At 43.6% G+C, this 24570-nt stretch overlaps 1 protein-coding gene and 1 pseudogene across 2 annotated transcripts in view; both read left to right on the forward strand.

Moving 5' to 3' along the window:
• Positions 1-16604, forward strand: part of Cdc42se2 (CDC42 small effector 2) — a 55343-nt gene extending 38739 nt beyond the window's left edge. The window contains exons 3-5 of one of the 2 annotated variants that reach the window (XM_090320761.1): positions 10798-10899; positions 13547-13660; positions 14077-16604. In XM_090320761.1, coding sequence (XP_090176887.1) covers positions 10798-10899; positions 13547-13645 — 201 coding nt within the window. In that variant the 3' untranslated portion in view covers positions 13646-13660; positions 14077-16604. The remainder of the gene's footprint in view (positions 1-10797; positions 10900-13546; positions 13661-14076) is intronic. The other variant, XM_090320762.1, reaches the window with a different exon arrangement.
• Positions 11104-12981, forward strand: LOC150044830 (EKC/KEOPS complex subunit TPRKB pseudogene; annotated as a pseudogene).
• Positions 16605-24570: the final 7966 nt, after the last annotated feature.

Consider the following 24570-nt stretch of genomic DNA (forward strand, 5'->3'; position numbering starts at 1 on the left):
AAACTCTGCTGACATTGACATTACATTTTAGTATCTTCCATATATAATACAGATCCTTCAGAAATACCTGGTCATTGTTTATAGCTATTGGGCATTGTTTATAGCTATTATTATTATTATTATTATTATTATTATTATTATTATTATTGGCAGTGCTGGGATTTGAACTTAGGACCGCTCACTTCCTAGGCGAGGTTTGACCCACAACCTTAGGCCCTGTCATTATTCCTTTAAAAAGCCCTTTATTCTTCATTCAGCAACCATTTTGTTGCCAACTCTTATCAGCCAGTTTCTGTAGTGGAACTTTTGGGTCCTGCTGGAAATCATATTGATCAGATACATTATAGTGCATATAGTGGCCTCAGGCATGCTAATAAGCTCCCGGCCCAAATTCACATTTTGTTGAGGATTGTGTAGGAGCATATTTATGACCGGTGGACTGTTTAAAGTTGTGTGATATGTAAATTTTACTTTGTTAGAGGCAGTACACTGGGAGCACCTGATTGGGTGCTAGCCCTGACCATTGCTGTTAAAATGGTCAAGTCAGAGGTTGAGGAGAGGGTGTAGCATGTTCAAGTAGCTCGTGAAAGCTCAGGATGCACTGAAGGAAGCCAGTAGGGGTTGCTTCTGAAAGCAAAACAAAAGAGCTGGGTGTGGTGGTGCATGTCTGTCATCTCTGCATTCTGAGGCAGAGGCTATAGAAGTATGAGTTATGTTGGCCTTAGCTATCTAGTAAGAGTCTGTCTGACACACACACACACACCCCAACATAGAGTGTGGCCAAATGGAATTCACTGGAGGCCTGTGGAGTGGTGCTTCTGTAGCCAATGACTGATCCTCTGGAGACCAAGGACACCGTGGAAGGCTCTGTTGTTCCAGGCCTCTCACCAACTGACTCAGGAGGAGGGAGGCAGTGCCGAGGGAACTGTGGGAAATAAAGCAGAAGCTTGAGCTTCGCTGAGCACACAGCCTCTGACCTCATTTCTGCCTCATTAGTCTGTGTTATTTCCAGAGGAGCATTCCATGTGGGCTACTGGGTGAGGCATAAGAATACCAGTTGGTGGCTCATGCCTATAATCTGAGCTAAGCAGGAAGCTGAGATCTGAGGATCAAGGTTCAAAGCCAGCCCAGAGGGAAAAATCTCATGGAATTCTCACCGAAAATCTAGAACTGGAGTTGTAGTTTAAGTGGTAGAATGTTAATTAGCCCTGAGTTTTCAAAGCTTAGTAACAACTCCCAGACCCTGAGTTTAAGCTCCAGGACCAGCTAGGCATGTGTGATAGCTCCGTGTGTGTGTGTGTGTGTGTGTGTGTGTGTGTGTGTGTATCTTGGTTGTGAGGCTTGAACTCTAAGACTGGGTGCTGTCCCAGGCTTGAGCTCTTTAACTCAAGGGTAGCACTCTACCACTTGAACTACAGCACCACTTCTGGTTTTCTTCTAATGGTTAATTGGAGATAAGAGTCTCATGGACTTTTGTGCCCAATCTGGATTTGAACCGAGATTCACAGATCTCATTCCCCTGAGTAGCTAGGATTACAGGTGTAAGCCACTGGTGCTTTCCTCTTCTTCCTCCTCCTCTTCCTCTTCCTCCTCCTCTTCCTCTTCCTCCTTCTCTTCCTCTTCCTCCTCTCCCTTCTCCTCTCCCTCTTCTCTCCATCACCATCACTACCTCCTCTTCTTCTTTTTGCCAGTCCTGGCTTGAAATCAGGGCCTGAGCACTGTACTTGCGCTTTCTCTACCATTTGAGCCCCAGCACCACTTCCTATTGCCACTGCTGCCACCGCCACCATCACCATCACCACCATCACCTCCTCCTCCTCTTCCTCCTCCTCTTCTTTTTTCTTTCTTTCTTTTCTTTTTTCTTTTTTTTTTTTTTTTTTTGTGGGTCATGGGGCTTGAACTCCTCCTGGGTGCTGTCCCAGAGCTCTTCAGCTCAAGTGAGGTAAGCCCTACTTCCTATTTTCTAGAGGTTAATTGGAGATAAGAGTCTCAGGTCCTTTTGTGCCTGGGCTGGCTTTGATCTCACAAATCCTCCTGGGTAGCTAGTATTATAGGCGTGAGCCACTGCGCTCAGCTACTTCCAGCTTTTTCTATGAATGTGGTACCGAGGAATCGAACCCTGTGTCTTCATGCATGCTAGGCAAGCACTCTAGTACTAGGTAAAACTCTTGGTCCCGTCTGGCTTCTCTCATAGTTTTGAAAAGCTTAAATACTGTTAGCAAAGTTATTTCAAGTAGTAGTTCTGGAGGAAGACAGGGCATGCAAGGCATGAGAAAGAGAGCATGGAATAATAAATATTGCACTCATCATCCATGTTTATTATCCTGTTACTAGCACCTGATACGTAAGTCCCCATGGAAAGTTGGAAACCAAGTGCATTAGCACGTTTTTCTAACTACTGTATTCAGATGGAAAGACAGTCCCTTTCCCTCTGTATAGGGCGGTACCCAACTGTAACATTCAGCTTCAAGGGAGCTTTTTGTTTCTCTTGCATCTTCCCAACATCAAAAACTTTTGAAGTGAATTCTAGAGATCATAGTTCATAAATATTGCATTATATATCTCTAAAATATAAAAGATTTAGGGGCCGGGAGTTTGGCCTAGTGGTTGAGGTGCTTGCCTAGCATGCATGAACACCCGGGTTCGATTCCTCGGTACCACATACATAGAAAAAAGCCAGAAGTGGTGCTGAGGCTCAAGTGGTAGAGCTCTAGCCTTGAGAAAGTCCAAGGACAGTGCTCAGGCCCTGAGCTTAAGCCCAGGACTGGCAAAAAAAAAAAAAATAAAAAATAAAAAAAAATAAAAGATTTAAAGGCTTCTTTATACCCATCCATGGCCTTGCTTGCATATACTGAGCAGGTGCCCTATCACTGAGCTGTGCTCACAACCTAAGCATTCTTTTGTTAAAAATTAAAATATTTTATTAATACTTTTTTACATCATATTTCAAATGCCAACATTTTTTCATTATCTTGAATTCAGATTATTGGCCCATTCTGATTGGGGTAAGGTGGTATCTTAGGGTTGTTTTCATTTGCATGGCCTTCATGACCATGGATGATGAGCATTTTCTCATATGTTTCTTTGCCATTTTAACCTCTTCTTTTGATAGGCCTCTCTTCAATTCTCTTGCCCGTTTAGTGATTGGTTTGTTGGGTTTGGGGGGGATTAGTTTCTTGAGTTCCTGTAGATATTGGATATTATGCATTTGTCTGATGTATTTTTGGCAAATAATACATCAGTTGGTTAGCTGTCTTTCTACTTTAGAAGATATGCCTTTGTGCAGAAACTTTTTATTTGTAGGTAGTCCCATTTGTCGAGTCTCTTTCCATTCTGTTGTGACCCTGTTCATGCTCTGTTCAAGAAGTTTTTGCCTGTGCCTATGAGTTCCAGTGTCTCTCCTACTCTTGTGTAGCAGTTTCAGAGTTTCAGGTCTGATATTGAGGTCTTTGATCCATTTTGAATTAATGTTTGTGCATGGTGACAGGCTGGGATCAATTTTTACTTTCCTACATGTGGCTGCCCAGTTTTCCCAGCACCAATAATTGAAGAGGCTGTGTTTATTCCACTGTATATCTCTGGCTCTTTTGTCGAATATAAGATGACTATAGGTGTGTGGTTTTATTTCTGGATCTTACATTCTGTTCCATTGATCTCTTCTGGTCTATTTTTTTGTGCCAGTACCAAGCTATTTTTTGTTATTATGGCTCTATAGTAGTAGAGTTTGAAGTCTGGTGTTGCAATACCACCTGCGTTGCTCTTTTTGCCTAGAGTTGCATTGAAATTGTATATCAATTCTGGCAGTATGGCCATTTTCACTATGTTGGTTCTCCCTATCCATGAGCATGGGATGTCTTTCCATTTTCTGATACCATCTTTGATTTCTTTCTTTAGGCTTTTATAGTTTTCATTAAATAATTCCTTTACATCTTTGTTAATTCCTAAATATTTTATTCTTTTGGGAACTCTTGCAAAGGGAATCATTTTCTTGATTTCTCCTTCTGTTTGTGTATTGTTGGCGTGCAGAAAGCCTACTGACTTTTATAGGTTGATTTTGTATCCTGCTACTTTGCCAAAGTGATTTATTAGTTCTAGGAGTTTGGGAGTGGGATTTATTGGGTCGTTCATGTATGGGATCATGTCGTCTGTGAATAGGGATAGTTTGATTTCTTCTTTTCTTATGTGGATCCCTTTGATGTCCTTCTCTTGCCTTATTGCTCTGTCTAAGGGTTCCAGCACTATAGTGGAGAGAGTGGGCATCCCTGTCTTATTCCTGATTTTAAGGTAAATGGTTCTAGTCTTTCTCCATTTAGTGTGATACTGGCTGTGGGTTTGTCATATGTGGCTTTAATTATTTTAAAGAATGTACCTCCTATTCCTATTTTCTCTAGTGCTTTCAAAATGAATGGAGGCTCTATTTTGTCAAATGCCTTCTTGGCGTCCAGAGAAATTATCATATGATAATTATCTTAACCTTAGTTCTGTTGATAAGGTATTACAATAATTGATTTGTGAATGTTAAACCAGCCTTGCATCTGTGGGATGAAGCCTTCTTGATCATAGTGTACAGGTTTTTTTTTTTAATTTTTTTAATTTTTTTTATTTTTGCTAGTCCTGGGCTTGAGCTCAGGGCTTGAGCACTGTCCTTGGACTTTCTCAAGGCTAGCACTCTACCACTTGAGCCTCAGCACCACTTCTGGCTTTTTGCTATGTATGTGGGGTACCGAGGAATGAATCCCGGGTCTTCGTGCATGCTAGGCAAGCACTCTACCACTAGGCCAAACTCCCAGGCCCGTAGTGTACAGTTTTTTAAAATTGTTTCTGGATTCTGTTGGCTAGTATTTTATTGAGGAGCTTTGTGTCTGTGTTCATCAGAGAGATTGGTCTGTAGTTCTCTTTTTTTTTTTGTTAGGTCTTTTCCTGGATTGGGGATGAGTGTGATATTAGCTCTATAAAACGAGTTTGGGCTAAGCATTCTTTTTTAACTTCTTTGTAATAGTTGATACAAAGTAAGTGACATACTTAAAGGGTACAATATGATGATCTTTGACATATACTGTGAAATTGCCACCCCAGTCAAGGCAGTATGTCTTTAATTCCAGGAATGTTCAGGCATTTTGTTATCCCTTCTTCTACATAGCTACAGGTCTGCTTTCACCAGATGTGTTTGTGTTTAAAAATTAAAAAAAAAAATCTCTAAGTAGTTGTGCAAAGGAGTTGCCATTCAATAAAGCAGTATGTGAATACAGTATACCTTGAACTCTGACACCCTTTGAACATTCTTACCCATCCTGCCTAACCCACTACTGCCACTTTTCTTAATTTTGTAGCATATACATGGGGCGTGTTCCTACCCCCCCCCCCCCCAATGCTCAGGGCCTGAGCACTGTTCTTGGGCTTTCTCAAGACTAGAGCTATACCACTTGAGCCACAGCACCACTTCTAGCTTTTTCTATGTATCTGATACCGAGGAATTGAATGTGGGTCTTTGTGCATGCTAGGCAAGCACTCTACCACTAGGCCAAAAACTCCCTTGCCTAACTGGGCTTTTTGACTGCATTTTCCACCCTACTTCTCTTCATTCACCCTTCTCTGACCCCACCCCACCCCTTTCAAGTGCTCATTTTTGTATTTTATAAAATTTCCTATTAATGCAATCATAGAATATCTTTCCATGTGCTTTAACTTTTTGAGATTCATTTATGTGTTACCATTTATTGGTAGTTCATTTCATTGATGAGTCAGAAATAATGGGAAGTTATTACCATATCACAAAATGAATTTTCCTCTTGTAGCATTCAATTATTCAGTTTCCTCATGGCCCAACAAGTGTACTTTCCATTGGTTCAGATCTGGATGCAAGCGGGGTTTACACTACTGTAGCCAGTCCTAACTCTCCACATGAACACAATATTTGTGTGTCTCCGCTTCCTGGCCTTCCACAGAGTAAAAAAAGGTTTTAAATATGGCAATAATTAATTTGGTGGCTGGCATCATAAAGTTTGCTGTGCGGCACAAAGGGTTTCCAGGAAACCTGGTGACTCTTCACTACTGAGTGCAGTCCACACAGCAGAGCAGAGCACGCCCTTCACACGCTTCCTGTTTCCTCTGCAGAGCGCCTGATCGGAAGTTCCCCTTGCACTCTGTCTTGAATTCTTAATACTGCACACCAGAGAACTGTGCTGCCCTTCAATGTTCATGGTGTGTGGGACAAATACTGAGTTGTTTTGTCTTCATTTTTGTCTCCACCCCTTTGCTCCCTCTTTTCTTCTTTCCTTCCCTCCTTCCTCCCCCCCATCTCCGTGAACTTACTTAAATTTTTCAACTAGAGGCCTGCTGAGTGTCTCCGTTTTAACACTCCCACACCCAGCTTGTTTTTGAGATGGGATTGCTTAGTTGACTTCAAATCTTGATCTGCCTCCTCCTGAGTAGCTGAGTTTGCAGGTGTCAGCTACCAACTGCTCCACCCTAATTGCTGGTGCCTCTCCCTGTCTTTTGCTTTGAAGTCTAAGCTGGTCTTGAACTCATAATCCTCCTGCTTCAGCTTTGAGAGTGTTGAGGTTAAGTAGTACATCACTGTGCCAGGCTTTGTATTATATGACATACTTAGAGTCTCTATATTTGATCAAGCACCATAAAGGGCTCAAGAGTACCTTGTCCTGCTCATGTCTGTGAAACCTTACAACACAGAAAATCCTGTCTCTGTCCTTTTTTTTTTTTTTTTTTTTGGTCTGTCATGGAACTTGAACTCTGGGCCTCTTCAAGGCTACTACCCTCCCCGTTGAGCCACAGCACCACTTCTGGTTTTCTAGTGGTTAATTGGAGATAAGAGTCTCATAGGCTTTAGTGACTGGACTGGTTTTGAACTGCAGTCTTCAGATCTCAGCCTCCTGAGTAGTTAGGATTACAGACGTGAGCCACCGCACCCTGCATCTGCACACTTTAGATTTTTCCTGTGAGAAATTGAGCATAATGAAGTTTGTCTTATAGGGAAATAATTCACTTTTTCCTCACTTCCTTTCCTGCTTTCTTTTACTGACCCATCCTCCCCATTCTTGTCTAGAAGGCTGACTTCCTCTGCATTGTTGGCGGTCCTCCCTCCATTTGTCACCATCAGGTTCCTTCTCTGGTCCCAGCATTCCAGAGCACAGCATCTCACCAGCACCTCCCTGGCCTTGTGTGGTGCTGGCCCAGCTTCTCCTCCACACACATGGTGTGCACTCTGGTGCTGGAGATGTGGAGGTTTATTCTCCTTTATTCTGTCTGGGCTTCTCTGTCCTTTTTTTTTTTTCCCTCTAGGAAATTGCATTTCCTAGCTTTGTGATGCCAGTGGCTCTCAGTCTCTTACCTTTCATCTTACTAAAATGGTTACTATTGCTCTTCCAGTATTATAGCGCCTTCAACCTGAGGTCTGTGCATGTTTAAATCTGTCTCCAGGTCCACTTCCAGCCAGTAATCAGATAGGGTTGATTTTTACCCAGTACTGGGGGTAGAACTCAGAGCTTGATGCTTGCAAGGCAAATGGTCTGCCATTTAAGCCATGTTCAAATTTCTCTTTTAATTTTGTTTTTCAGAAGGGGCTTGGGCGTTTGTCCCAATGGGTGCCACATCTTGAGCACCGATCCTCCTGTTTCATCTCCTGAGTGGCCGAGGCCACAGGCATGGACACTGCACCCAGCCTTTCTTCTCCTCCTTCCTCCCTTTTGAGGATAGGTGTTGATAACTTTTCTCCGGACCTATCTCAAACCATGAACTCCTGTTAGTGCATGCCTGTAATACACGCTACTTAAGAAGCACAATAACACCCAGCTAGGAATTATGCTTTAAATTTTTATCCCAAGCAAAGAGAGTCATGAAGGGAGAGTGTGGTTGAATGAGGTAGATGGACACAGATGAGTCTCGATAAAATGTGGGGAAACATGACAGAAGAGACGTGCCTTGCTGACACTAGACTGACATCTGGTATACAGTTTGGTGGCGGCCAAGTGTCAGGTCTGGTAGGACTAGGGAGTCTTCCTGTGAGGTGCTTCTACTCCCGAAAACATCATGCAGTGTGGGGGAAGTTAGTGCTTCATGCCACAAAAACTTAGGAAACAGTCTGGATGCTTTTCTTGGCCTGATCCTGCTAGATCTGAAACGCTGGCAGTGCTGTGGAGGGTGGTAAGCCCTACTGGTCCACTAAGGCCCTCAGAATAGCTTGCTCTGGAGAAGAAACAAGGCTATTTTGCTCCCTAGTGTTCCAGACTATGGTGGGGGTGGGGGAGAAAACCCATAGGACAAGTCCTGTGAGTTTTAAACATACTGCCATGACCCTAATAAAGAAAAAGCTTGTAAAAATAGCCATGAAGGGCCAGGGGTTTGGCCTAGTGGTGGAGTGCTTGCCTAGCACGCACGAAGAACCTGGTTAATACCTTGGTATCACATGCATAGAATAAAGCCAGGAGTGGTGCTATGGCTCAAGTGGTAGAGCTCTAGTCTTGAGAAAGCCCAAGGACAGTACTCAGGCCTTGACCTCAAGGCCCAGGACTGGCAAAAAAGAAAAAAGAATTATTGTTCCTACTGAAGAAATTACAGTGTAGTTAGCAAAATGAGTACTTACAGACCAAATCTAACTTGCCACCTACTGTAAATAAAAATTTATTGAAACACAGCTACACTTTTTTGGGGGGGGGCTGGTGCTGTTCCTAGGGCTTGATCTCTTGGCCTGGGCATTGTCCTTGGACACTTAAGGCTAGCGCTCTGCCATTTGAGCAGCAGTGCCACTTCCAGCCTTTTCTGTGTATGTGGTACTGAGCTTCATGCGTGCTACTAAGCAGGCATTGTATCACTTAGGCCAAACTCCCAGCTTGTATCTTGTTTTCACTTCTTGTGTCCTGCAGTGACATAGTTGAGACAAAGCTATGACAGGCCTGCAGACTTAAAATGTTTACTATTTAACCTTCAAAAAAAAAGTTTGTGAACGTTTTCTGAAGGAGATATTGTTATTTTCCATTACAAAGAAATCATAAAGAGAACTTTATGAATGAAGACATGAGAAACTTGAATGACCTCCTTTCTCTTGCACGCACATACACATGGCCAAGTAGTAGGATCTATATAATAACAAGAAGGAACATAACCGGGCAAGGTGGCTTATGCCTGCAATTCTAGCTACTCACGAGGCTGAAATTTGAGGATCTCGGTTCAAAGCCAGCCAGCTCGGGCACTAAAGAATCTGAGACTCTTATCTCCAATTAATGACTAGAAAATGGGAAGTGGGGCTGATGTTCAAGGGATAGGGTGGTAGCCTTGAGCTGAATAGCTCAGGGACAGTGCCCAGGTCCAGAGTTGAAGCGCCATGACCCCCCACAACCCCCCCCCCCAAAACACAAGCAGTACAATTAAAGCACTAATAGAAAAACACTTTCATTAGACACAGAAGGCCTATGTTGAGCTAGCGCAGTCACTAAGCCATAGCTGAGGTGTGAAGGAAGACTTAGGGCTGATGGAAGATAACCTTTGTCTCTGGTGATGGCTGAAACATAGCAGCTGGGTAAGAAAATATGCCCAGTGAGTGAGTGGACTAGTAGGAACAAACCCAGTGACAGTCAAAAACGAAGTGGTGCTGTTTGGCTCAAGTGGTAGAACGCTAGCCTTGAGCTGAAGATCTTAGGAACAGTGCCCAGGCCGAGTTCAAGCCCTATGACAGACCAAAAAAAAAAACCAAAACATGCCAGTAAGCACCTCAGCTTAGTTGAATATGCACAAGGTTACTGTCCCAGCCAGTGCAGGCCAGATGAACATAGGCACATTCCAGTGTGGAAAGGGAAGCTGTCACCCAGATGATCACAGCCAAATGTGACCAGTTTAGTCACAATGCTAAAGTAGCTCAAAGGCATTGTTCTCAAATCATACTGTATTTTTCACTAATAATGGTGATGACAGATTTACATTTCTCTCATTTTTTATTTATTTTTGTAATCTATAGAAGGGTTACCGTTAGATTTGCCAGGTAGTAGGTGCATTACTTCTCATACATTGATACCTCTTCTCATGTTTTTGTCCTCATTTCCTTTCTCCCACCCCCTCATCCCTCCCCTCCCCTTTCTTCCAGTCTTGGGCTTGAACTCAGGGCCTGAGCACTGTCCTTGGGATTTCTCAAGGCTAGAGCGCTATCCTTGAGCCTCAGCACCACTTCTGGCTCTCCCCCCCCCCCACCCTGTGTATGTGGTACCGAGGAATTGAACCTGGGTCTTCGTGCATGCTAGGCAAGCACTCTACCACTAGGCCAAACTCCTGGCCCCATTTCTCATTTTAAAGAACTGTTTTTGACATACGTAGAACATAAATCTTACATAATGTTTAAATCCCATTAATTATTTCCTTTATGGTGAAAGCTTTCAAAATCCTTTCTTCTGGCTTTATGTCCTTTTTGTAACACTCTTTTTTCTTAAGAATGAGATTTAAAGGTGTAAGCACCCAGTTTGCAGGCTACCATGCAAGAGACAAGTCTCCCTAGATACTTAAGAGTGTCAACCTGTTACCCTCTGGCCGGAGAAAACCATTTGAGTGGGTTTGTGCAGATTACACAGATACCAGAGCTACCCCTAAGCAGTCTTCCAGTTCTTATTAATAACCTGTAGCTTTGCTTTGTCATTTCTTTCTGAAAATACTTCTGTGGATTTCAGATGTGCAAATTGTGGTGGTCGCAGGCATTTTTGTTCCCTGGTTGCAAGTCATTAACCAAGTCATTTATCTATAGTAGAATAGTTCTTTTCTTAATAAGACCATTTTCTCACATTATTCTTTGTGCTTTAGAAACGGCGACGGCGGATTGACCGGAGTATGATTGGAGAGCCCACAAACTTTGTGCACACGGCTCACGTGGGATCCGGAGACCTGTTCAGTGGGATGAATTCTGTAAGTGCATTGGGAAGGCTTCACAGGGCCTGGGGCACGATCGTGTGGAATCCAAGTGAATTCCACCATGCCAGATGAATCTGTAGACACCAAGGATAAATAGATTTGTTCTCTGACCACTGCACCTGTGCTAAATGTGTAACCCTTTTTTCTGGTCATTACTTCTAGACAGTATTAACAGCTTGTTATATGTTACATGTACTAATGGGTAAGTAAGCTAGAAATTGTGTGTGGGTACCCCACCGTTTTAAATCAGAACGTGGAGCAGCTGGGTTTGTTGTTGGCTCAGGACTTCTGGGAAACAGCCTTGCGAATGGTGAGCAGTGACTGTGCCTAGAAAAGCAGAAAATGGGTGATGAAAAGTGGTTGGTTTTTTGTGCTAGTTTTCATTACCGCCTTTCTCTTGAAGAAGTACTTGGAAAGTCTCTGAGGGATTTTAGTTGAGAGTATAGGTTACCATTGAGTCTTGAGGCTGCCAGGGGGACTTGCGAACAACCTTTAGATAATTCTCTCTCCTTGTTCTAAGTTCAATTACTTTTACAAACCTTTTAATTACATGTTCATTGCAAAATATCATCCTTTACTTAATGATGTTAGAATTGTTATTAAGATTTTTTTTAGTTCAAGGCAGCAGTCATTAGTCTTATTTGGTAGTAGGAAATAAAAAACTGGAAATAAGGGAAATCTTTTTGCACTGTCCCTAAGCGTCTTCATGCTCAAGGCTATTAGCTCTCTACCACTTAAACCATAATGCTACTTCTGGCTTTTTTGTGTAGTTTGTTGGAGATGAGAGCCTTTTGAGGACTTTTCTGCCTGGTCTGGCTTTGAGCTGCAATTCTCAGATCCTAGCCTGCTGAGTAGCTAGGATTACAGGCTGAGTGAGCCACTGGTGCCTGGCTCAGAACAGTAAGATTTTTTTCTTTCTTTTTTTGTTTTTGCTAGTCCTGGGGCTTGAACTCAGGGCCTGGGCGCACTGACCTTGGGCTTTCTCAAGGTGAACACTCTTACCACTTGAGCCACAGCACCACTTCTAGCCTTTTCTGTGTTTGACACTGAGAAATCAAACTCAGGATTTCATGCATGCCAGGCAAGCACTCTTGTCTGTCTGTCTGTCTGTCTGTCTGTCTGTCTGTCTGTCTGTCTGTCTATCTGTCTATCTATCTATCTATCTATCTGCCCCTCTTACGGCCCCCTGTTTTCTGGTGGTTAATTGGAGACGAGAGTATCACAGACTTTTGTGCTCAGGCTGGCTTACAATGATCCTCAGATCTTAGCCTCCTGAGTAGCTAGGATTACAGGTGTGAGCCACTGTGCCTGGCTTAAGTTTTGCATTTAAACTTTTTGGAGCTAAATAAATTCCCCCCACCCAGCGGCTCCCCCCACCCCCCCTCTGTAGTACTTGGGATTTTTCTTGAACTAGGAAGCAGAAAAAGGTGCAGAGGTGTTGTAAAGCTTGAATTTACTAGACGCACTATTTTGCTCTTAAAACCACAAAAATAGAAGTCCATTAAAAACTGGTTTTGGGATCTTAAGCAGAGGTCGATTCCTGCTTGTCTGAAATACAGTTAACACATCAACTAGACCTATTTCCTGAATGCGGGCTAACCCTTCTATTATGTAAAGATGTAAAAAATGCTGGGGACTTGAGAAAGAAGGCCATGGAAGACACCTCGGATAGCTCACTGATAAATCCTACAGTTACTGTTGATCCAGATAATTGCGGCAGCAAGTAAGGCAGTTCACCTCTACAAACTAGGAAAAATGAAGACAAGAACTCTGTCTATGGAAGTTATTTTCAACCTTTCCCCAAATAGCAATATTTCAGAGGCTTTGAAAAAATTTGGTATCTCAGCAAATGATACTTCAATTCTACTTGTTTACATTGGAGGAGAAAAACAGATAAATCAAGAATGCCTCATCTCTCAAGTAGAAGATACATAAACTATTTTCACAAGAAGAGAGTGTTAGGACATTATTGGATGGTATCATTTGTAGAATATCAACAAAAGATGTTTTATGTAATTTTTTCAGTATTAACAAAGTTCCAGCATTAAAGAAACTTTGACTCTTATTTAGTGAGCACAAGGCCTTTAATTCAAACCCAGTACCATCAGAAACAAAAGAAACATTAATTTTTCTTTTCAAGATTAAAAATTCAAAATTTATTCAAAATTTATGTTGGTTATAGAAAAAAATCATATATATGCATAAACAAAAACCTGCTAGTTCCACCTTTTTTATTAAGAGATATAAACTATTGTTACTATATTTGTTTCAAGTGGATTTTGCTTTTTATATAACTGGAATAAAAATTGCAAATACTTAAAAAATATAACCCAAAACTATAGTTTTGGGGCCGAGGGTTTGGCCTGGTGGTGGAGTGTTTGCCTGGCATGCTGGGTTCAATTCCTCAGTACCACATACATAGAAAAAAGCCGGAAGTGGTGCTGAGGCTCAAATGGTAGAGCTCTAGTCTTGAGAAAGCTCAAGGACAATGTCTGGGCCCTAAGTTCAAGCCCCAGGACTGGCAAAGACACCACCCCCCCAAACTGTGGTTTCTTTAAAAAACAAAACAAATAGCTTATGAAAGAATCACTTTTGCATGGGCTGTGTTGTTGTTTTTTAATGTGCTTTTGTTCTGTTTTAGGTTAGCTCCATTCAGAACCAAATGCAATCAAAAGGAGGCTATGGCGGGGGCATGTCTGCCAATGTGCAGATGCAGCTGGTGGACACGAAGGCGGGATAGCCCTGGTCCCGATTGGTGAGTCCTCAAGCAGCACACAGCATTAGTTTACACAGGAAATTCATTTTCTCTGTTTCATTAGGAAACTTACTGCGAAAAGGACAATTTAGCTCAATGCTTAATTTAAGGGTTAGTCAGTAGGCAGTTACTACCTTTTGAATGCAAGTTTTGGGTTGTGTTTCTTGTAAAGAACTTTAACTGCTTTAAGATAACACAGTTGAAAAGTGTTTGCTAAGATTTCTGGTCCAAGATGCTGGTGCTTATGCCTTTCTAAGAGCAATGAAATTATTTTGAATATTGATACTATTCAAGTAAACTAATTTTATTATTTACAAATCCTTAATATAAGCTTTCAACTGAAACAAGAAAGGTTACTTTAAAGAATAAACCCTGGAAGTGTAAAAATAATTTGATTTTTTCTTTTGGTTTTATAGGTCATTGTGAATTTCTGTATTATCTCTGTCCACTGTTCTGTAATTTTTTTTGTCTTGTGATTGCATTTCTTTTATTTTTAATGATACAAGAGAAGTGTGCGGCACCCTTGTGATTCTCCAGTGAGACGTTTGTGACTGTTGTGCTTTGAAGACGTCGTCTCCGGGCAAACCCTGCGCTTCCTCCACCGCACGCATGCCTTTGGACTCTGGACAGAGTTCTTTGGATTGTAGCTGAGTCCTCAATGTTGAATCAACGTGGATCTGATCTTAGCATGATCTTTTTTTGTGAATGCTAGCATCGTTTTGCAGTTTTTCCATTTAAAATATTTTCTTTCTGCCTCTAACCCTCTGCCTTAGGATTTTCCTGGTAAGCAATGGCCTGTGATTGATTGTTCACTTGTCACCAGATGTGTACATTTTGGAAGGTGTAAGACCCACAAGCACAATGACCATTTTTATTTGACCGTCAGCAGAGTGGGCATGCGCATGCTGTTTGGAGTGGCTCCGATGGGAGCCCGAGGCAGGCTGCCCCGTGCCACCGTGGGTGGATGTCCTGCTGCTATTCGAGAACATGGAGCTTTGACACCGAGTTACTACAGTTCCACAGGGAAAGACAACTCTGTGGCCTCTTTAGAAGTAAAGCTTTTTGGTCTTTTTGATTAGAGCTGCAGTAAGAGAAAGCTTGCATTCATAAGGCATTTATTTGGTTGTAAATGTTGAGTGTATTTATTGGAGAGCAAGGGCCCGTGGTTGTGAACAGGTGTGGTTGTGTATCTGCGTGTCGTGCTGAAATGCTCACCATCTGATTCTGAGCATACTCATTCTTCGTGTACCTGGTTTCCTGTTTTTCCTTGTTTCATGGTTCGCATTTTGGCATCCAGTTGTTTCTGCAAGTAGCCTGTTGAACTTGTAGCCTTGTTTTTTAATGGCAACTGGCAAAGTCCAGGGATATGGCCAAGGTCAAGGCAGCGGCCTGGCCCAGTCACTGCCGGTGAGAAGCAGCTGTGCAGTGAGTTTGATGGTTTCAGCAAGAGGTCTTTGCTCAGGTTGCAAAGAATCTTCATTGTACACCAGATTTACATACTTCAACTATTCCTGTAAATGTTTCTCTTCCCTACTAGAATGAAATGTTAAAGCCAAAATGAGTGCTTTATGTTACTGAAACCCAGTGTCCAGTTCAGGCCTGATCATCTGCTGGCTCTGAGAGGAGTGGTTCCTGCAGCGCTGAGCGCCCTGGAGGGCGGTTGCAGGAGGGGAGAGCTGCCTGCTTCTAGCCCTTTCACTCTCCTCCCTTTCTTGTGGAATAATAGCAAGAAGTGCTAGCCTAGGCCAAGGTGGAGGCACCCGCCCCAATTCCTCTGAACGAGTTCAGCAGTCGAGTGGGGCGCGACCCCCAGGCTCCTGTGTCACAGTTCTGAGCCTTTGTAGAGGTCAGTCCACAGCGCTGGGAGAGGATGTCAAGCAGAAGCATTGTGCGTTTTGCTTGATAACTTGATCTGTTGTGTTTGATGGATGGTGTGGACCTGGTATTCTGGAATTCGCCTGAGGACCATTGGCACTGCGTAGCCAGGCACCCTTGCTGCGAGCACAGGTTTCCAGATGGACTGGACTCCATTGTGAGCGCTGATGCAGTGTAAGTTTTGAATGAGTGCAGTTTGGGTATTGTCATGTAACTTGTGGACAGCCACACAGGGAACATACTCCTTCCCCTAACGTAGATTTTATTTACTATCATTTTTGCTGCTCTAAGGTCCATGAGTGTTGGAGCCTGTGTCATGGTAAGCCAAAGGCTGACCTCGGCCTCTCCTGTACTGCCTCTGCCCCGACCTAGTGCCGCAGTGAGCCGGCGTGCACGAGCGTGGCCAACAGAGCCTGGGATGGTGTGGGAAAGCCCAGAAATAAGAAAATGACCAAGATTAAGTCTGCGGGCTTTCTGGAGGCCTGAGCGCTGGTGAATGCCGAGGGCAGATTTTCATCTTTGTAAATGGGATTGTTAACCTCGGGGGCCCATTTGTTCCTATAGCACTGTATGGCATATTTAAGTGGAAGCTAATAGGCTTTTGGTACTCGAAACTCACGTTGTTGAAACATGCTAACAACTAGCAAGCAAGGAGGATTGGATGAAGATTGGATCTCCATGTGGATCTCTGAACGGCCAACCTGCATTCTTTAAAGGCATTTCCGCCATGCAGGCCGGAAATGCGCTGCCAAGCTTAGAGCGGAGGTGCCGACGGCCGGCCGGGCCTAGCAGCGCCTAGCAGCGCGGCCTTTCCACACACTCCATGAGCACTCGCTTTCACCTCTGTTGTTACATTCTAGCAGTTTCATTCTAGAGAACAAGTTTGCCTTGATTTTGTTTAAAATGACTTCTGCTGAGCACCCAGAAGATAAAATTGACATATTTTTATAATTATAAGCATAAACTTTTTTTGTACATTGTGTTCATTCTTGAATAAAGTGAGTTCAGTATTGGCTTGTAGATATTAAAAGAAAGTATTGATTTTGATTCAATAAATGTTTTCTTTCAATCCTTGTTTGTCTGTTTTTCATTCTTGAATCTTTCAAGGAGTTCTTTATCAGCATTCACATAGCACCTTTGAGCATTCAAATATTTTCAGTAATGACCTCATCTATGTACAAATAGTTGACACTTTTTGTTGTGAGAGTGGATTTCCAAGTTGGAGTGGTGGTGAATCTCTGTAATGCCAGAATGTGAGCTCAAGGTCAGCTCGGCTGCATAACCAACAGAAGACAAGGCAGCCCCACCATATCACTTTGCTGTCCAGTGGATTTATACCACGTTCACATGCCAGAGGTACCTGGAGGAGAAGGTGGAGAACAGTGAGCCTGTGCAGAGCTGATGGAGTCTTGTTTCTTTAATACACGTGTTTGACAGATACCATGTGAGTAACAAATTTTGATGTAAAAAGAATAAAACTGGAAGGACAGACAAGTCTAATAGAAGCTTCATCTTCAGTGCATAAAATAACTTGGGCGCGACATACCTGACAAATCAAGAAATGAAAGAATAGCTTCATTATTTAAAATTGAGAAAGGTAATCCTCAAACTAATTCAAAAGCCCATTTGGTGCTGAGTGCTGGTGGCTCACCCTGTAACTTACAGTCTCAGATCAAAGCCATCTCCAGCTAGCCAGAAGAAAGCTGGACTGGAATCAGGCCTCTGCAGTGACGGCAAACCAGAGGATGGCAAGTTTGAGGCCAGCCTGAGGTACGTAAGGGAGGCCCTATGTCCCAGAGGAAAGAAAAACAGGCTGGGTTTCTGTGATAATGATCTGAAAAGAATATTAAAAAAGAAAAGGAAAAAAAACCTTTGCTCTTTCCATAGCAGCCTGAAATGTGTGAGAATCATCTTGACCCCCCCCCCCCCCCCCGCCGTCATACCAGTCGAGGTTCACCTCTTGATGTTTGCTGACCAGGCTATCAAGGGCCTGCATATCTGAAAGTCACCTCATACCTAGAAGACAGTTGCTTTGGTAAAGAATGTCATTCTATCATCGTAATGGTGGCCAAGTCAAATGTTGGCTGGACATAGGGTCCATGGCCCACAAAGATTGCTAGGGTTTTGCCGCCTGCGCCTTTTACACTACAGCCAGCACTGATGGGTTAGCCTTGTGGCAGCTCACTGGAAAGGAGTAAACTTCCCAACCAGCTGGAAAAAACAAAGACACTCTGGAAGAACCCGCAGACACAAAAACAGTGTAGGAATAAATCACCATTAAAGATATGGAAGACAAAAAGAAAAAGAAAAAATAGCACCCAGAGAATATGATCCTTAGGAATAGGTGTAACTGGAGGTAGAGACACACACTGGAAAGTACACGTGTCACCAAAATGAATTGAAGGTGAGCATGGTAAATCATCTGACTTCAAAGGAAGCAGTTATTAGAATGGAGAGTAACCCACAAAAGTTGTTCTGTAAGCTTTTCATTAACAAGGGGGTTAATATTTACATTATATAAACACTTCAATGGATTACTTTTTAGTGGATTACTGAAGTAATCCATTTAAATTGGACAGTTCTCAGGAGAAAAATAGCCAAGTGGTTAATACGAAGAAATGCTCAATGTCTTTAAAATATAGGAAACACAAATGAAAGGGGCGGCCCCGTCAGAATGTCTGGCTGTCATCAAGAAAACGTGCTGGCCGAGATGGAGAGGGATCTGGAAGAACTTGCCGCCCTTGTGCAGCCATTTTGGAAGTCAGTATGGAAGCGTCTCAAAAAACCCTAAAATATAGTGCTTCCTGATGAGCCAGCTCTTGGGCATTTATTGGAAGGAATGTAAGTTTTCATACCCAGGCTTGCCGTGGCATAATTCACCACGACCAGGTTCTGAATCGGTGTGGAGAGCCCCCACACGTGGTAAAGGAAATGTGACACACGTACCCTGCTCCAGTGGTACTTAGAAAAATGGATGGATCTGGAGACCATCATGTTAAGTGAACGGGGGAGGAAGAGGTGAGCCTGATTCAAGTGTGTGTATGCACATACAACATGTGCTATGTACACGTATGTATTATACATGTGTATAATCCACATGTATATGCGGGTACTATTTTTCTTTTGCATATAAAAAATTGAGTAGCTGTATAAAGAGATTACAGTTCCGTGGGTTGGGCTGTGTGTACAGTGCTTCTTGGTCAATGTTGCCTCTTCATCCCCCACCCCCTGCATCGTTGCCATTGTGGGACTTGAACTCAGGGCCTAGGTGCTGTCCCTGAGCTCTTCAGTGTAAGGCTAGCTCTCTACCCTTGAGCCACAGCGCTAGTTCTGGTTTCTGGTAGCTAACTGGATGAGTCTGATGGATTTTCATGTCCAGGCTGGCTTTGAACCACGATCCTCAGATCTCAGCCTCCTGAGTAACTGGGTTGACAGTTGTGAGCCACTGGCATTTGGCTCCCTTCCTTTCTTATCCCGGAGGGGCAGCTCACGCCTGTCACCTCAGGGGAGAAGACAGGCCCTTCTTCTTTTGTGCAGGCAGCTCTCCTGGGGTGACAGGAGTGAGCCACCCCTGCTGGCCCTGACTGTTGGCACAGCTCTGGTGGCTGTGTCGTGTGCGGCTTGTGTTACTGTTAATGCCTTTGAGTTGCTTTTCGCTTCTGTCCAAGGTTTAGCCACCCCTGTTTTTCTGGGAAGGATCAGAACTCAAGTGTTACTAGCACTGTGTCGAGGTCCAGCTAGAGCCCAGCCTCCCTCAGGAGCGGTCCTATGGCGCCACCTGCCGGCGCCCGTGCACCTCACCACAGTCCCCGCTCCAGCCCGCCTGGCAAGAAGCCTGCGCTTCCCCTGGACTGCTTGCTCCTGTTTAGGAAGTGCTTTTCAGCCTCCTTCATTTCCTGCGAGTAGCATTTTTGCTTGATAACTGTCTTTGTCCATGATAAAGCTGACACCTCAGTCTACTAGTAAGGATATGGGAATTGAAACTATTGGCTTCCCAAGAGCAAACCAGAAAAAGTCAGTGTATTTACTTAGAGAAAGAGAGAGAGAGGGAGAGAGGGAGGGAGGGAGAATATGAATGAGAATGAATCACCCATAATAGTAGCTCATAGTTTTGGATACTGGAGTCCCAAGATTAAGCTGCCAGCAGGGCAGCATTTCCTCGGGAAAGAACCCCATGGTCTCTTCTTGTTTCTAAGCAGTTGTCATCTAGTTGTGGCTACAGCTCTGCTCTGTGCCCCACTGTATACACGAGCTCTACAAAGGGGGGATTCCATGGACATTCCACAAGTATTCAGTTCACGCCGTCCTTCTGTGTCCCCTGGCCCCTTCTTTATACAATTTCAAGAGGCTTCGTTGTTTTTTCCGCACTGCTTGGTACCCAGCCCCCCAACAGGCCTGGTTCTCTCCCCTCCTCCTCCTCCTCCCAATTCCTTATCCATGAATAGCCTTCGTGAAGGGTTTTTTTTGTTTTGTTGCCAGTCTTGGTCCTTAATTCGGGGCCTGGGCACTGTTCTTGAGCACTTTTTGCCCAAGACTAGTGGTCTACCACTTGAGCCACAGCATCGTTTCTGGCTTCTTCTGTGTATGTGGTACTGAGGGCCTCGTGCATGCCAGGCAAGCACTCTACCACTAGGCCACACCCCTGGCTCGTGTGGAGGTTCTGATGCCGTTCTCTTTCTCCTCACTTTTCCTTCAGTCACGTGTCTTGCGCTCATCTGTATATGTGTATACGCATATCATTTTACAGGTACATTTATGTATATTCCTGTCCGTGAGTGCATCAGGTCTAGAACCAGACAGTATCTCGTCTTCCTTAATACATCCCTCCATCCCTATCCATTTTCCTGCCAATGAAGTCTCATTTTTCTTTTTCAACCGTGTAATGTTCCAAGTCTAACTTCCCTGCGGGTGTGCCCCTCAGCTGATTCCAGTGTGAACAGTGCAGCTAGAAACAGGTCGCAGGTGTCTTGTGCTCTGTACTGCTGACTATCCAGATAGCTGCCCACTACTGGCATAGCAGGCTCGACAGGGCACGGCTGCTGATTCTCAGTGGCTATCGCTTCACATCCTGTAACCGCGCCCAGCGTCCTGGTCACCAGCCTTCTTGTCTTGGAAGACTGCCATTGGGGGGAGGGAATGGAATCTAGTAATTTTCATTTTATTTCCTTTATGGCTAAGGATATTGAACAAGAATTCTTCATGTAGCAGCATCTGTACTGCTTTTGATGAGATCAGCTAGGGACTTGGCAGTCACACTCCTCACCTTCCCCCAGAGAACCAACTCTGTGTTCCACTCATTCTTTTTCTGTCTTACATCTCCATTGCATTAATTTCTACCAAAATGTTTATAGTAAGGTTTAGGTTCTTGTGTTTCTAGAATGCCAAGCTGTACCATCTGGGTGTTTGTGCTTGCTTTTTTTTTTTGCTAGTTCTGGGGCTTGAACTCAGGACCTCCAGCACTATCCGTGGGCTTTCTCAAGGCTAGAGCTCTACCTCTTGAGCCACAGCAGCACTTCCAGCCTTTTCTGGGTATATGGTATCAAGGCTCTGTGCATGCTAGGCAAGCCCTCTACCATTAGGCCCTTCCATTGCTCCCAGCCCCTAGTTTTCTTTTTAGAATCAAGCAGTCCGGGCTATGAATTTCCCCTCCACGTTGCCGGAGATCGTAATAGGATGTTTCATTTTCAACACTTTCCCGGAACTTGGATGTTTCTCTTCAGTGACCCACATGCTGTATAACTGTATGTGGCTCAGTCTCCACGTGTAGACTGCTCCTGCGATGTCATATGGTGTTGACACCTAGTTTGGCTTCATTGTGATCAGACAAGATACAAGGAATTATTTCAGTTTTGTTTGCTTGTTTGTTGTATGTCATATGATCCACTCTGTAGCTAGCCATTAGAGGTTAAGTCCAGGTTTCTGTGTTGGTTTTTTGTATGTATAGTATTTTTACAGTATCTATAGAAGTCCAGAAGTGTTTGAGTGAACCTGGGTGTTTTTGCTGCGTGCATGGTAACTAATTTTTTCATGGGTCACCTTCTATTGGCGTAGGTGCCCTTTTTGTCTCTTGACTAAGCTTGAAGTCTATGATCAGATGTGCAGTTATTTATTCCCACCTACTTTCAGGAACCTTTCCCCCCAAACCCCTGCTCTGTCAGTGAGATGGTTTTGTAGGTCGTGGGGCTGAGCGCAGTCTTCACGCTTCTTTTTGCTCAGCACTAACACTCTACCATTTTGAGCCACAGTGCCACTCCCTGTTCTTGTACAATTTGATTGTAATGCCCATTCACATGTTACTCCTGCAATTGATGCTGTAGTGCCTGTCTTGTGTGAGATGTTGCTTCTTTCATCTTCCTACTTTCTGAATCTCTTCAAGGTTTTTTTTTTTTTTTTTTTTGCCAGTCCTGGGGCTTGAACTCAGGGCCTGGGCACTGTCATTGCACATTTTTGCTCAAGGCTAGTGCTCTGCCACTTAAGCCACAGCGCCACTTCGGGCTTTTTCTGTTTATGTGGTGCCTAGGAATCGACCTAGGGCTTCATGCATGCTAGGAGAGCACTCTACCACTAGGCTACGTTCCTGGCCCTCTAGTAGGATTTATTCTTTTGTTTCGTTTTCATTTCTGTGGGTAATGCTAATATTGAGAGCTTTTGCAGTGTTGGTTTAGAGTGGATGACTTTCATTTTTCGTGGAGGGTTTTTATTTCTCCACGTTATTAAGGATAGTTGATTTTAATGTCTGGGTTGTCATTTGTCATTTCTCCCAAGCTGAAATATGTCTTACTGAGCCCTTCTTGCATGTAGTAACTGAGAAATCTTGCTTTTTTATTCCACTGGGTTTGGGCATTGTAAGTTACTTACCCTCACACAGCTTTCAGTGTTCTGTGTATGTTTAGTGTTTGTACTTTATTGGGTCTGGGGTGTTTGGAGTTATGACATGCACAACCCTCTTTCAGGAGGATGGGTTTTGTTTTGGCATTGAGATGCTCAGTCAAAATGGGACTTTAGCTTTTGTCCTCAAAATTCTTAGGACCTCTTGGTATCTTTTCCCCCCAATATCTTTGATCTACTTCCTCTGAAATCATATTTTCAGCTGCACTATTAATCGAAGGCTTTACCGTTTTGTATTTGCACAGTTGAGTTTATCTCTAGAATTTTGGCTTGTTTCCCTCCCCCAAATACCTTCATTGAATTCCTCTGTCCTCCATTAGTACCTGTCTGTGGTCCTCACTCAATTCTTGTTTGAATCCTCCTGCATCTTTCCCACAAGTGTTTTCTTGCAGCTGGGTTAAGGGAGGGTCATAGTTCAGCATGGCACATAGATCAGAAGGGTGGGTTCACAAACAACCTGTTTCAGTAAATCAGTCTTAAGTTGCAGCAAGCTTTAATGAGGAGCTGATGTTTTAGCTGAATATAGGATCCAAGATGTATCTCTGTGTTCTAGGAAGATGACTATTTCTATATGATGGGAAGAGTAAGGTGCCAACTGTTCCTTCCTACCTTTTGTTATGAGCTATGCTTTATAGGCGAAGTGGATGGGAAGGTGGGGAAAGGTAAAAAGAAAATGGACAATGCTGCATTAGTAAGTGGGGAGAGAAAGTGGGCTACAGATAGGTGTAGCTTAAGGGGAAAAACACCAGTGGAGCAAGGGTAAGGCTCCGAGTTCAAATCTGATAGCAAAAATAGGGATAGGGGAAGGGGGTAGAAGAGTACGAGTAACAGAAGAATTCTATTTGTAGAAGGGGGAGAACAAGAATGGGAAAGGAGTATGACCCAGATGGGAATACTGAAAGAGGGTATGACGACTTCAGAGCAAAGAGTAGGAAGGAAAACATTAAATGAATAGTGTGTGTGAAACCATTCTAGCATAGAATGCGCCAGTTGAAAGGCTTGCACTTCTGTGGGGGAGGCCTTCACATGGTGGCACAATGGACATAAAGCTGCTTTGCTGTCAAGCATCGGGTATGGCGGCCTCGACTTTTGAGTGTCTACCTGGGTGTGAGCCCACTGGCTTTCCAGGGGACAGATGGCAGCTTTCTGTGGTGGGTCTACGGCTGCTGTCAGCTGCCTCTGCTCCGTGGCAGGTCTCTCTGCCCTCTCCTATCTTACAACTGATTTATGCCAAGTTTCTATGGCATTATGTTCTTGGGTAACCTTGTCCCACTGTGTGGTATGGAGGGCCTCCGTGCTGGGGACAAGGCTTGTGGTCTGGGTGATCCTACTAATGCTCAGTCCGTTGGTTTCTTGGCAGGTCTGATTTTACCTGGTGTTGCTGCTTCTCTAATTCCTGGGTCCCTGAAAACACCTTGCTGTCTTCTTTCTTCCACATCCCCTCAGAGTCTGCTGGCTGTGTCACCTCTCTCTGGGGACACTGGTGTAGGCATTTAGGCCCCAGCAGACAATTCAAAGAATTGTCTCTCAAGTTCCTGGAACAATTAGGATTTGGGTGATCATTCAGCCTACCACGTTTGTATTTAGTACCTGTTGGGATGGAATTAGCTCGAAGGAGAGCATTTTATAGAGTGTCATGGAGATGTCCACAAGACCCACAAAACAGCTTTACTGTAGCAAACCCAGCCAGCCCCTCCCCTCCATTTGATAGGCTCTTTTTCACTGAGGAGGAGTCAGACCTGGCTTGGGGTATTGCTGTAGAAATCTTTTCAGGGACTGGTCACACTACAGAGAGAAGCTGAAATTACACAAGGGGAGTTGTTAAGGTAACACTCGACCTTTCACAGTGTGAGTTCCTGGAAAGGCTGCCCATTTTAAGAGGAAGAACTAAGAATCATAAGGTTTAATTAACTAAATTTTAATCACAGACCATTCCCGTTTCTCTGGAGAGACTGCTCAGCTGGCATTCAATCATGTGCACAAAAAGGTTGGTGTACATTCTTTATTGATTCCACCAACGAATGTATTAGTAGATATGATGCTTTTACATTCTCTTAACCAAAAATATAACAAATATTTACACTCAGTAAAAATACAAAAAGCATACAGAGGCACTGTCTTTCTAAAAGACATAAGTTTAAAGAGGT

The sequence above is a fragment of the Megascapheus bottae genome, chromosome 29, assembly GCF_031878675.1.
Source record: "Megascapheus bottae isolate mThoBot1 chromosome 29, mThoBot2.hap1, whole genome shotgun sequence".
NCBI lineage: Eukaryota > Metazoa > Chordata > Mammalia > Rodentia > Geomyidae > Megascapheus > Megascapheus bottae.